The following is a 14,111-nucleotide window of genomic DNA, read 5'->3' on the forward strand; positions in this document are numbered from 1 at the left end:
GTAAGGCTCTTTTAGACTCATACCAAAGAAAAGGCAGAGGAGAAGGAATGAGGATCACTACCTGAATGACGGGTACTTTTTCAAACTATTATACTTGCTAAAAATCGGATATTTTGGGGAAATCTTTTAATAGCCATTTTCAGTTTTGAAAAAGATAATATTGATGGGGAGAGAAAAGGTTTTCAATGAGAAGTTCCTGCAGCTGTCATGATGATTAATAAGGAAAAAAGGAAGGAAAAAGGATGGAGAAATGAACTGTAATTTAGCATGCTAATGTTAACACCTTGTTCTGGGAAGGTACGTTTTGATATCAGAGGAAAGAGACGATAGTATGAGGTGGTTTATTCATTCTCTTGCAGTCCTGAAGGGTTGTGTAGATAACCATTTTCTTCCCAATGTCCAACAGGAGGGTGATCGCCTGAGCGATGAAGATTTGTATAAGTTCCTTGCTGACATGAGACGGCCATCATCAGTGTTACGGAGATTGAGACCTATCACAGGTATTGAACGAGATCTTTTTGGCTCACGTGTTAAGGTATTTGATTAGTTCTTCACAATTGCCACCCAGTTCTTATAAGTGAGCAGATGAAAAAAACCTTAAGAAGTCATCCACAGCAATCCCTGGTAGACCACAAGCACTAAAGATGGCGTTTTGGCAGGTTTTTCACTGTTATGCGTGCACATGCAGCTCCTGCAACGCTGAGACTAGTATCTGTGAGAAGACTATGCAAACCACAAAGCCCTAAACCCAGCAGGGGCTGAGGAGCCTCTGTTTTCCTGAGTAAAATACCACTCTCTAGCTAAGAGGAGATCTCTTTTCTGGCTCCTACTTGGTTAATAGGAACAGACTCCACCTCTGTTTGAGATAGGAAGTAAAAACGCTGGCACACCAGCAGTGAAACATCACTGGTCCCTGACCTATGCTATTCCTGACAATATTTACTTAACCTGTTTTTAAAAATCTCCAGTGACAGCAATCCTACTGCTTCCTTAGATCATCTCTCCCAGCACTCATCTGTCCTTCTGGTGAGGTTAGGTATTAAGAAAACTTTGCAAAATTATCTTGCTGCAAATTAATCTGATTATGGTCTGTCATGCCCTCAGGGCAGTTATCACAACCTTTCAAGTACTTGAATACTGTTACTAGTTCACTCTTATTCACCTCTGTTTTGTAGCCTAACCAATCTCGGGTTTTTTTCAACCCTTCCTCAAAGGTTGGGATTTTAAAATTGCCTGTTACTCTCTGCTAGAGTTTCTTTAATCTGTCCATGCTTTTCTTCAGGCATGGTGCTCTAAACTGGTTATGTTGCTCTTCCTAAGACCTCATGCCGAGCAAAGCAGACGAATTTGTCTCCAGTGTCTTACACATGACACTGCACTAATATGTCTTAGAATGGTTGTAGTTTTCTTCTGAATTTGGCTTATTTTCACTGCTGTCACCCAGCCCTTTTCTACAGAGTTGATCCATGCCAATTATTATATCTTTTTGTGTTTGTATGTTTGGTTTCTCCTTCTTAACACAAGTCCTTTGCTCTTTCTTATGTTTCACCTTAGTCATTTGATGCCATTTCTCCAGCTCTCCTGTCTTCCAAATTTTTACAATCATTCCAGCCTCGGTGCCATCCACCCACAATAAGTCTGCTGTCAGTACTGTCAGCTGACCTACTAAGGAAAATACTCAGTAATCTTGGTGCAGATTAGCTTTCAGCAACTCCTGCTGTATTCTCCCAGTTTGCTAGGCAAGGTTCCTGATGAGACGTTGAGTAAGGTTGTTAACAGTAGTTGGGCCTCGCAGTAGCATTATCTAGACTGTATTTCCCCAACTTGCCTATAAGAACAGCATTTGGGACTTGTTAAGATACGTCTTTTCTCTTGATTCTTGTTATCTGGTACCCTGGTTGCCCTAGATACCAATTTGATTCAGTGTTACTTGTTTTTAACAAATCCGCATTGGCTGTAATTTATCATCTGTTTATTTATGAAATTAATATATAGGAAATTAATCTGAAGAAACAAAGCATGAATATGCTTTTTGATTTAAATTAACTTCTATTTATTGTAATAAAATAATTTTCTTCTTACAGCTCAATTAAAGATAGACATATCTCCAGCTCCAGAGAATCCCCATTACTGTCTGACTCCAGAGTTGCTGCAAGTCAAACTTTACCCAGACAGCAGAGTTAGACCTACAAGAGAAATCCTGGAGTTTCCTGCCAGGGATGTCTACGTTCCAAATACCACATACAGGTTAGAGTTTTGAAATACGTTTCACATTTCAGGGCCTGAGACTGGCAAGTCTAGAAATTCCTACCTTATCATCTGGTTCATTGCAAAACTTGCTATATCAGTAGATCTGCTGTGCCAGAGGTACAAAAAAGTTCCAGACTGACACAGCAGAAAATACACAGTTGTGAAGGGACAAACATATTTGCATAAAACTTGGCCGTGAACAAGAACATGAGAGAGGTTTCTCCATTTCCCAAAATTCACGGTGCAATTTAGCTGAATTCTTTTAAGTTTTATGTAGGTTTTTTTCTTCATCTGTCTGCTAAAGTCATCATTCTCTCACTGTTTTTGTTACTTTCTGATACTCTCAGTGACTTTTTTTTTTTTTTTTTTTTTGAAGTGGAGGATAAAAATGAAGAAAAAGTGTAAGCCCTTCGTTCGTATTTCCATTTTGATTTAAAAGCAATTTCTTTGTTTACAATGGTTGGAAAAAAAATCTTCTGAAGATCTGGAAGATAGGAAATTTTTCTAAAGTAGCTTGGAAGACAGTAACATTTCCGTAACTAAGCCTAGGCAGGGAGCAGATTTCTTTTCATAACATACCACTATTCATTTAAAGCTTTTTCACAGTATCGTTGAAGACATTACACATCTGAATGGAATTGCTGTCTTCAGCTAATTTCACCAATTTACTCACGGAATCTGTTACTTCTTGTAAAAGTTAAATACAAACCAGGTTTTTATAAACCAAAGCTTACAAGAAAGAGTTTGGTCAAGTTCCGTATCTCATGTCTTCAAAAGTTAAATTTCTTTCTTTATTTAATTATTTATTTATTGAGGTTGGACAGGTAATTAAACATTACAATACACCAGTACAAATAAGCAGCACTGTGTGATCTCTTCTTAATAAATCCATAAGAAGTAAAAGTAATTTTGCAGTTTTTCTGTAATTAGCACATTCTGTTCACTCTGTGAAATTACAATTTAAAACCATTTTCTGTATGGTTGCAAATGTTGAGATAAAAAATCCATACTGTACAAGGATTAGGTAAGATATGCAAGTCAATATGACTCAACGTAACTGCAGAATCAGGGCCTTTGTTAGTCAACACTTCCACGGCCAGCCATCCACAAGCATGTCAATAGTCCTTCTGCCTTAGAGTATTCTGCAGCTGAAGTTAAAGAAATGTGAGCGTGTTCTCAGGAGCAGGACCAACACTGTCACGTAGGTTGTACCTCCAGGGTTTGTTGGTTGGTACCATTGACGCTATTGGAGTTGCCCCGCAGGCAACTGTTCTCTATTTGAAAGGTGGTTTGTTATGTGCTCACTTGGTCTTTCATTTAGTTTCTTAGTTAAGTGTACTAAAAGGCCGTAAAGGGACAGCTCTGATTCCATTTCAAACGAGAAATCTCTTATTCATTTCAGTAAACTTTGAAGCTTAGCTCTTAGCTTTCAGTAAGAAAGCGTAATTCTTAAGTTATTTTTCAAAGTGTGGCATCTAAAAGATTAGGCCTGTGCCGTGGCTTACTTGATGTGTGTGTACACATCTATAGCTGTGTGAGTACAGTGCTTCAGTGAAGATTGGCCTGAGCTACACTGCTGAAAATTTGTCTGGAAATACACAGAACCCTAAAATGGGGAATTACCCGTCTTTCATTTGCTCATAGAAACATTCCACAATAATAACATGAAACAAACATCTAATTAGTTACTTCACAAAACAAAATTGCTTTTTTTGCTATAGAGTAATACCTAAATGTCTTTCGTCGCATTTTGCCAGCCCTTTGTTTACTGAAATGGTTTTTGTGTTCCCTACTATACAACCCAGAAACAAATGCAACAGCCTGAAAACCCATTCCCTGAAGCAATATTATCTAATACATGAATAAGCGGTTGATTCTTGGGCATTAGAGTTTCATCCTGGGGAGGTAAAAGCTCCCTGAAAGTTACAGCGCATTGACATTGGGGCTAGAGGGAATGAGATACTCACCAAACATACTGTAAGACCGTCGCAAATGCCTCGGGTTTATGTATTGGAGAATATACCATACAGTGTATGGGTATAGACATGCATCTGTTACTAAACATAACACGAACTTCTTTGATGTAGTAATGTTCAGTGTATATGTTCTGAATTAGAATCCATCAGGTTGAGCATTCAGTCAAAACTTTTTAAATCTGTTGGGTGTATCATTATTTTGGTTGACTTGAGCAAGTAGTATCTTCCTTTCTTAGGCTTCCAGTATAAGCCTTTTCTTCTGTCTACTCTTCCTCTTGACCTTGGCGCAACATATTTCCCATTAAGATTGGTTTCCTCACATTCGCTGTGCCACCAGCCTCCTAAGGAAACATATTGTAATGTCAGTTACTGTCAGTTGTACCCTAACATATTGTGCTCAGTTTCCGAGTAGACAGCTCCTGTTTGCAACATAAATCTTCTTTAGACCAGTTCCAGTAAAAGTGACAATTACCTAGTATACCCAAATGAAATGGTGATTGTATGTGTACCCACTTAACACTTGCAAGTTGAGGGCCAATACAAAGATACTGTCAGCTTCGCATAAAAGTAGCGGTGCATAGAAAACTGCACACACAAATGCTGCCACGGAACTGGGACACCTACAGAGTTAGGTCCACGCTTTCATGTTTCCCATGACCCTCTACAACTGACTTTCTGATTTGCTGATATTTTTCTCAGGTACGAATTGTTAAATCTCTGCATCTACAGGAGGCTGAAGAGCCTTTAGTAAACAAATTCTCTTTTTTATTGGCTGGTGTCCTTAGCTACAAGCTTAAATTGTAAGCCTAGTTCTGCCTGCAAAGGACTGGCAGTGTCTCTGTGTGCTAAAAATGAAAGTTTAGCACTTCGGAAGTCATTGGCCATCTGCTTTATGGTCACTAGAGCTGAGTAACAGTCTCGGCATTGTTTCAGACATCAACAATTTTCAAGCCTAGAATGACATACAAAACGTTTGTTGCATGAAGCAGGTGTCTGGAGGGCAATTCTGCATCCTGTGTTTCAATCATTAATTGCTTTTTTCAGTTGTTTGCTTTTTGCTATAAACTGGCCAAACATAAAAGCTTCAGAAAATCAAAGAATTAGGAATCCTTTAACCAAATTATCTTTAAGGAGAAATGTCTTCAGCCTTGTATCTCTCTTGCTCTTTTGAAAGTGATTATGTCATGTATACTTGACAAAATGCCAAAACCTGCAGTAATGGAAACTCACCATCACTCTTAACTTTTGGGTTGTAGTCAAAATGGAGTTGAGTCTGTTTGTCTTCTGGGTTTTTTTTTTGCAAGGAGGGATTAAGCAATCCAACCTAGGGCTGCCACGCCAGACCAGTTATCAGAGGAAGAACTGCCCTTTACTTCATAGCTCAGAATCTCATCTTGGGGTTTTGTTTCAACCTGTGCTGCTAGTTCGGTTTCTGGTGTTGGTCATTTGCACAGCCTCACTATGCTTTAGTTTTACCTCTCTATGAAATAGAAAGGGGATGCCTTGTTGTAGGACGCTGCTATCCGCCAACGAAAAAAATCTTCTGCCCTTTCCTGCAAGTGGAAGGATGCTACTACCCGCTGTTTTCTGTATCTAAAGCCAGGCTAATATCAATAACTACCCACTAAAGTATACTACCATCCTTCATGTAACAAAAATACTTCCATGGCAATATACCCAGCATACTGATACCTAGGTAGTTTTCTGGACAGCTGAAGTCATTTAATACGTCCATGTCACGGTCTGCAGTTGAGAACCTCAGTTCTGTCTGCTCTGGCAGGGCATTGGGGATGCTCCCGGAGATCCGTGAAAGCTGGAGAGTGTAGTCTGTTTCGGGACCTCCCAAGCTGAAGGCGTACTCAATGTAACGTTTATTATCTTTCCAGTCCTGCAGCTCAATCCGTAGGATGTAGTCCCCTTGTTTAGTAATGGAATAGGTCTTGTTCAGGCCTAGCCAGAATTCCTCTGCAAAAGTTGTAGTAAATAGATGCTGTTAATATGGAACTAGGCATGAACACACCATGCTTTTCCGATCTCTAACCCATACCTCAGATAGCTCATTCACCTTTAAAATAGCAGTATTTGAAAATATGTGTTCAAATAAGCTGTGCAATGTCAGAATCAAGAGATGTCAGAGGTGAGGATTAGGGGACAGAAGTCACCAGGCGGAGAGTTAGTGGGGAAGGGGTTATGTGATAAACTTTCCCTAAAACCCCGTATCACTCATGCTGCTATTGAATGTGTTTTTACAGATAACCTGTGGGTAGTATGTGTGAAAATACAGTATTTAAAAGGATTTATTCATTGCTTTAATTAAATCAATAATATGAGTCTTGGGGACTGTTGATCTTTTCAGAGGTCTCCTGCTACATTCTTTTTGTTTACCTCTTCTTAATTGCACACCAGTGATCAATAAAAGCAAGAGATATAAATGAACTGGAGCTTCTCTCTTAACTTTTCCACTTCTTGCGAAACTCTGAGAGGGAGCTCAAGACATTTAAAGCATGCATAATTGGAACTGTGTGACAAATGAAGCAAATGTCATACATAAAACCTAATTGCAATTGTTGTATTTTTTAAGGAGGGAGCTGCAGAACTAAACTGAGGTTTCGATACCCTTGTGTACAAAGTGAATTTAACTTGAGCATTTTTCTTTTGCTAGAATTCTTGATAATTAGTTTAGTTTCATAAATTATATTCATTAAGTAGCTTACTATCAGTGCCACTGGTATCGGTGCACAATAGGTAATTGCCACATGTAGAAATAGTGTAGCTGAACGTGAGTGCCGTACATGCAGGTGGCATTTAAAGCAATAGAAGACAAGATGGTTGAGTAAAATACTCCCACAATTTACAGGTAAGCAGCAGTAGCCTCTTACGTTTTACCACCTTAGAATATGCAGCACAGAACTGAGTAGGACATGGCTGGGAGTGATGCGATCCTCTGCAAAATCTTTCCGACACTGGAAAGATGTGGCTTCGTGTTGGTGTAATATATGGGAATTGGGACCAATCAAGGGGCAATTGTAGCATTCAGTATCAGACAAACTATACAGGTAAAAGTCTACCTCAGCTGTGACCTACTGTCCCAAAATGTGGGAGAGATTGAGATATAGCAGCTCTTTATTGTAAAAGAGGTGGAAGTAAGTCAATATTGCTGCCCGCATTGGTGAGGTTTTGATCTGTGCTGTGCCTAGAAAGTCAAAATATTTTCTAAACAAAAGTAGACTCATCTCATTGTACAAGAAAAATAGGGAAAATCTCCTCAATGGGGAGGCTGTGGGCAGCTCTTGGTGCTACAAATTCCTTGGAGTTGATGATTAACAGGGGAATATGGGTGTTTCCTCACCCTATCGAGCCATGGAGGGGATTGGCCGCTGCACGGAGAAGCAAGAGCTTGCAGGGAAGCACACACAGCTTCGGGCTCTCTTGAAGCTGGAAAAATCACTGTGGCAGTTTTAAGGGAAACAGGATTGCAGAAAGTGTGAGAGAAGGTAGTGACAGCAGCTGGCTGAGGTTTTGCATTAGTGTATAATTTAAAGGCTTTGGGAGGTGCTTTTATAAATAGTAAAATCTCAATAATTAAAATAGCATTTAAAGCATTCTGGCCTTGATTCAGCAAAACTTTCTAAACACACATTTGAAGGTGTGTCACTGAGAATTTTACCGAGTTACATTTTCTGGTAAGCACTTTCTGGTGTTCTACTTATTGGGTAAGATTTGTTCAGATTTGATTGCAGGTTTTGTCTGCTCTCATGTGAACACCTTTCAGTAAGAAGATTCAGCTTCTCAAATCAACTGATACAAAGAAAAAGACACAAAAAAAGGCATTTTTACCATTGAGGTCACCAAACCCATTTGTATAGGCATCCCAGGTTTGGTTGAAATCTAGCGATCCATCCTCTCTGTTCTGGATTACAGTCCAGGAACTGCCTGTGAACGCGAAGGGGAAATAAGTCACAAGCCTGGCTTAAGTCTTTAAGCACTAGAGAGATGATGGAAAGTAACGGAGACCACCAGCTGCTGACCTACAGACTGCACTGCTGTGGCTGCCCTTAGGCGAGCTCGCTCTCTACCACAGTGAAGAAGAAAATGGTTTTGCGTTGAAGGTGGCTCTGTACGAATCCCACTTACTCTTCATTTTGCAACAGACCGGAGTGCACGTGTACTGAGCCATAAAGCCTCTCGGCAGAACAGAGAGCAGATGCTTGACAATTCTTGGCCTTGGCCTTATTAACTGTCCGCGAGTGTGCTCTTGGGTGCTCCGGTTTTGAGGTAGAGTGAATTAGTCTAAATCTTCATGAAAGAAATTCAAGTGAGCCCAGCTGAACAGAACGCAGGGCCGTTCGAGTGTCCTCTGCCACACTTGGGGTGACGCAGCTCACTGGACTTAGCTTGTTAAGCTGCCTTAACTGGGTTTCATTTATTTATGAGGGCTGAGAAACACAAACGTAGAGAAAACGATAAAAAAGAGATATGAAACGGTCCAGACATTTGATCAGATTATCAGACTCCCTCTACTGATAGCGCTTGACTGCTGGGAGCGCAACTCCACGGAAGGTTTGGAGAGTTGGAGGCCATGTCCACACCAGGGCTGCAGTGGGGTCTTTCTCCTGACCAGGTCATGACACCCTCATTTCACCAGTTTCAACAAATGTAAGCAAAAGAGCTTTTTGCACAGGGCAACCCCATGCCGTTCTGTTTACACATCCAAACAAATGTCATGACCCTGCCACGTTTGCACCGGCGTGTTCCCAGGTTCTCTGGGTAACCGTGGCAAAGGGACCGTGCGGGGACGCTGGACGGGACACGCACAGAGCAGCACTGCAGGATGCTGCATTGCAGGGTGAAAAAACCACGGAGCAGTGAACTGGCCAAACGATGTGGGATCTTTGGGTGGTGGCAAAAGGAAGAGACAAATAGGTTTCTTACAAAGAGAGAGCTTGGGTAGGTGCTGTGCATTCCGGTCCATGACAGTTGTGGACCTATATGTTACATAGCTACCGACTCACCCAAACATGATACAGGAATCCTGCCTCCACGACTCGGCTCTTTGGGTTAGTTTGGTATATCTAAGTCTCAAGCAATAACCCTTGTTAATGAAACAAAATTTTACTAAGGTATTTACTATTTACTGTTTGCTTTTATTTGGAAAAGCTATTTACGGTTGCAATATAATGGCGTTTGTAATTGCCATTTTTGTTATCTATAGCTAAAGGGGCTTGGTTTTTTGAATATACTTAATTTATGTCCCATGATTGAAAGTCCTTTCAAGAGGTGAGTAAAGAATGAAAACAGTGTTAAGGAGGCTTCAGGTTATGGGAAACCTGAGTTCAGAGCACAGACAGGCCAGTTAGAAAAGTCAAGAGGATACATAAATCATGATAAGTTTTTGTGTACTTTGGGATGAGACACAGTTTTTTGGCTTATAAGAAACTACTTGTATGAAAATCAGACTGTTGCTAGCATAGCTGTCTTACCAAATTTCATTTCACAGTAGACATCGAAAGCTTCTGAGCCATTGGGCTTAATAGTGTAAACACCATTGGACTGCATGCCGCTGTTATAAAGAGCAGTGCAGTCAGGAGCGGCACCTAGGAAAGCAAATGGGAGACAATTACAAATCCTGGTTTGGATGTGGTAAGTTTTAATCCAGCTTTGTAACTTGAATTTTTATACGGAATAGAGCCAAAGCGAAAACTAGAACAATCTTTTGGGTAATTTTATTTTGCAGTAAGTGTCGTGAAATGGACAAACTGCTTTGGGCTTGGTAGTCCAGCTGCCAAGTTGTACGTAGGTTGGGCCGCCTATATGTTTTAAGGTTCAGTTTAGATAATTTTGGAAAGTTTGTAAGGCCTAAGACTAGACTCTGGCAAGTGGACTTTTGTACCCCTTGTAAAGTTCCCGATAAATACCATTCCCATTGCTGCAGTTCGAAAATGCCTTTCAACTTCAAAGCAAGCTCTTCCAAGTCTTGTAATTAGCCAGTGTGAAGTAAATTATTTCTCTGTTCATACTCTCCAAGGCAGTCATTGGCACCGCCAGAAGTGTCAGTAAAAGGATGGTCACAGCACGTGTTTACAAGAGGGGAATGGAGGGTGAAGATGGAGCACAGGGTTACTGCGTTATTGGACGTAGTTCTGTACGTCTCCCCAGAGACAAGTACACGTACAGTGGGGCTACGTAGATGATGACATTTTTTCCAAAGCAGGAAATCTAACTCCTTCCCACAGCGTTGTATATAACATAAGTCTTTTGCTTTGGCTATTAAAAACCAACGCAAAACTTTCACAGAGAATACTGCGAATGCAACGTATTGCGTAGTCATGTCTAAGAGAGAAGGTCTCACCATCGGATTTGTATGTCACAGCTGTGGCGTTGCGCACAGCAAAGGGGACGGCCTCTGGTTCTGTTTGCTCCCCCGTGAAGGAGTTCTCTGCAAGTTCCTGGAGCTCCATGTGGTTTAGCTGAAAGAACCGTAATTACAGACTGTTAATTTCCCAAGGCTCTGAAATGATGAGATCCATGTATCAAGCCGAACAATGTCACGCAGAGGATAATTTTTCTTGTGAATGTAATCCTTTAGAATACCCAATTTACAACATAAAAATAACTTTAGAACCTCACTGGTGGATTTCAGTTGCATGAATGTCAGCTGTGCCATTGCTCAAACAAGGTAGGATTCATGAGGCGAGTAAATGACTCATTCTCATGAGGTGCACCTTAATGGGCAAACAGATTTAACTTATTTCCTCAGGTGACATCACTTAGACAAATAGTACCACCATCTAAAGAGCACAGAACCCACAGTTCTTTAGGCTGAAATGCATTTTCCTTTTTTAGTCTCCTCTTAGGAATAAATTAAATATGAGCGTGTCAGTTATACCCAGTGTTACGGTGACGCACATTGAACTGCGGAACATGGTTCCCTATTGGAGTGAATATTGGAAAAGAAGAAAGAGGTAGAAAGTAATGATACTTAGAAGACCAATGGAAGAACAATAATATGATAGATAATAAGAGAAAAAAAAAAGAAAATTAGTAGTCAGAAAATACAGCAACCTGGTGTTGATAGGCAGTATTTCAAAGCTGTGTTCTTGGTCATTGTGTGCCCTGGCCATAGCCCCCTGCCTCTCACCCAAAAAGGTACCTGTTTGCAGTCAAAATTGTTTATACTTTCCTCTACTTCCCCAAACTGTGAACAAGAGGGATGGCTGACCCAAACGAATGGTTGGGCCGTTGACTCCTTCAGTGTTCAGAGGGATGACAAATTCTGGAAAGAGAAATAGAGATGGTTCCTGTACCTTGTCCTCCAGCTCCATTATTTGATTGTGCTGTCTGTTGAGTTGCACATGCTGGTCCTCTACGATTTTGAGAAGTTGCTTGATGTGGTTGTCCTGCTGCTCCACGAAAGCCTGAGGGCAGGAAAGGAGGGAGGAGGGTTGTGGTTAGAAGCAGCAGAAGACCTTCACAGTGGCGCTGCCTCCATAACTCTTGTCATGGGGCCAGTTTTGAGAGGCACAAACCATTTAACATTGCCTTTCCTTTTCCAAAAGGTTGCCTGCTTTGCCTGTGAAGGGCTGAATTTCTTTGCCTCAGAAGTGAACACCTTTTTTTTTTTTTTTTTTTTTTTTTTTTTTTGAGACAAACTACTGGCAGCTTTGTAGACCTTTTTTGTTGTTGCTATTTTCCTTCCATTTTCATGTCCAGAGCAATTACGTTCTGTGAAGTTGGCCCTTCATTCAAACTAGATGTATGCAACTGATAAAAAAGGGAACAGTTCCCAGCATCTAGGTTATTAGCTTGGCATTTAGGAGATCTGGATTCACCTTTCTGCTTTGACACTAACGTCCAGTATTTTCTCACACAAGTTGCTTAGCCTTTTTATGCTTCTGCACAGTACAGTTAATACTTCCTTTTCCATAGGAAACCTTATACCCACCTAAATACTTGCATGTATTGACATTAAGTCTATTAACGCTTGCAAGGTTCTTTGGTCCTGGAGGTCGTATAGGTTCTATAGATGTGCCTCTTTAAAGGTTTACACTTCCTGTTTTTATACTGAGCAGGAAGTTCCTAGTGCATTGACTTGTAATGAGATGATAACGTACAAACCTATAGGTTTGGTAATCACATCATTTTCCTGGTTGCAAAAAATTTTACAGAATTTCTTAAAACCTATTTGCAGAAAAATACTGAAAAAGTTACAGAGCCTTATAATTTCTCAATTTTCTCACTGCTTTCACTGGGAAATTTTACTGCAGAATAAAAATGTGTCAGATTAAGACACTGATTCTTTTAAGATTATCGTAGTGATTTATTTCTCAAAATACACAGTAGTGCTACAGTAAAGAGGAAGGGAAAACATGAGCTTCTCTTGCATAACTACCAATAATAGCATTACAATTTACTTTGGCTTTGTGTGTCAGGGGCTTTCACAAGTGTACTTACTTTGAGTGAAGAAATTTCTTTTGTCTCTTGCATCGAAGGTTGGATAATGGCCAGTTTAGTGACTTTGTCTTCCAGTCCCCATACTTTCTCTTGCAGCTGGATTTTGTTTTGTATGAGGTCTTCAATCTTCGAATTCATCTCCTGTGAGAGATTCTTTATCTCTTCATTGTTGATTTGCAGTCTGGCTGTAGTTTGTCTGAGCTGTTCTTCTTCTTCTTTGATTTCACTGGTTTGCAGTGAGAGCTCATAAAAGGACCTATCAAAAATGTAAAGTTTCTCAAAGATGTCATTCATCTGCCCCTTCGTCTTATGGACAAAGTCTTTAAGACCGTGCCCAAGCTGGAGGAGTCCATTGGCTAAGATTCGTACATCATCTAACATGGCAAATCTTGATTTCGTCTCGGGAGGTGCAGCAGAATCAGAGGAGGAATAATCCTTCTCAGCTCTAGCTGAAAGAGCAAGTGGGGCAATGAATAGAAAGGCTAGAATGATTTTCATGTTTTCTGCTCCTGATACTGTTTGGTTGTTCAGGATGCAGAGACTTTTCCTACTAACAGTTTTTGCTGTGTGGCTGTTCTGGATTGAAGAATTTGATCTATTTATACTCCTCTTCATTTTAGAAGAGGCAGACCGACTAGTTGATCATTAAACTGTGTATTTGAACGAATGTAACCCCTCTTGAATGCAGGTTGATATCTGGGAAGATAAAACTGCGAGACGGGCATGTTGCTGATTAAACTGCTTCTGAACTTTTCCATCTGCCAGACCTTCTGTTATAAAATGTTATTGATGCCATAGTGTTTTTCACACAATGCTTTTTAATAGATTAATTTTGGGTCAAAATCTTGATAAGGGCCTAAATTACTTCTTGTTTGTGTTGTATGATTCCTTTTATTGCCTCGGGAGTGTAAAAGGGTTTACCATACTTAAGAGCACCGGACGCTGTATTTCAGGTTGTGCAGCTCCTTGATAAGCTATGGAAGGGCAAAATATTCCCAGATGATTCACACAACTTGATTCTCATCTTGTACCATTTTCTGATGTAACTCATTGTGCTGCAGTGGATTTACTTGTCATCTAGTTCAGATTAAGTGAGAAAGAGGGAATTAGGTCCAGAGATTGCCTGGATGTGATTCTACTATGTTAAGGTTTGTGCAGTAATTTACACCATATAAAACTTATTTTTTAAGAGCTGCTTTCCAGAGGTGGGTGAGATAAATAATACCTCGCTTACATTTCTCACCTTACCATTCTTCTTACTGTTTAAGATTCACACTACATAAAGCAAGTCTACAAGTACTCTGAAATAAATGTCCTGTTCTGCAGTGGGTCTCTGCATGGAAGCATGTATGTTTTTCGAGTGGTATTCTAGTATGAATGAAAGGTATTTTTCTTTCTGGAATCACTCAGAGCAATCCAAGAAATCAAAATCAA

At 40.2% G+C, this 14,111-nt stretch overlaps 2 protein-coding genes across 14 annotated transcripts in view; one reads left to right on the top strand and one right to left on the bottom strand.

The window, feature by feature from the left end:
• The window catches only part of DOCK7 (dedicator of cytokinesis 7), a 348,282-nt gene that overhangs the window by 278,295 nt on the left and 55,876 nt on the right, over positions 1–14,111 (top strand). For all 13 annotated transcript variants that reach the window (XM_049807269.1, XM_049807270.1, XM_049807271.1 and 10 more), the window contains 2 exons: positions 407–500; positions 2,085–2,247. In XM_049807269.1, coding sequence (XP_049663226.1) covers positions 407–500; positions 2,085–2,247 — 257 coding nt within the window. The remainder of the gene's footprint in view (positions 1–406; positions 501–2,084; positions 2,248–14,111) is intronic.
• ANGPTL3 (angiopoietin like 3) lies at positions 2,670–13,292 on the bottom strand. Its single transcript, XM_049807283.1, has 7 exons — positions 12,678–13,292; positions 11,531–11,641; positions 10,576–10,693; positions 9,707–9,820; positions 8,064–8,159; positions 5,919–6,191; positions 2,670–4,567 (listed from the first exon to the last, which is right to left on the bottom strand). The coding sequence occupies exons 1-7, from the start codon at positions 13,290–13,292 to the stop codon at positions 4,386–4,388; spliced, it is 1,509 nt and encodes a 502-aa protein (XP_049663240.1). The 3' UTR covers positions 2,670–4,385.

Source organism: Accipiter gentilis, chromosome 8 (assembly GCF_929443795.1).
Source record: "Accipiter gentilis chromosome 8, bAccGen1.1, whole genome shotgun sequence".
Classification (NCBI taxonomy): Eukaryota; Metazoa; Chordata; class Aves; order Accipitriformes; family Accipitridae; genus Astur; species Astur gentilis.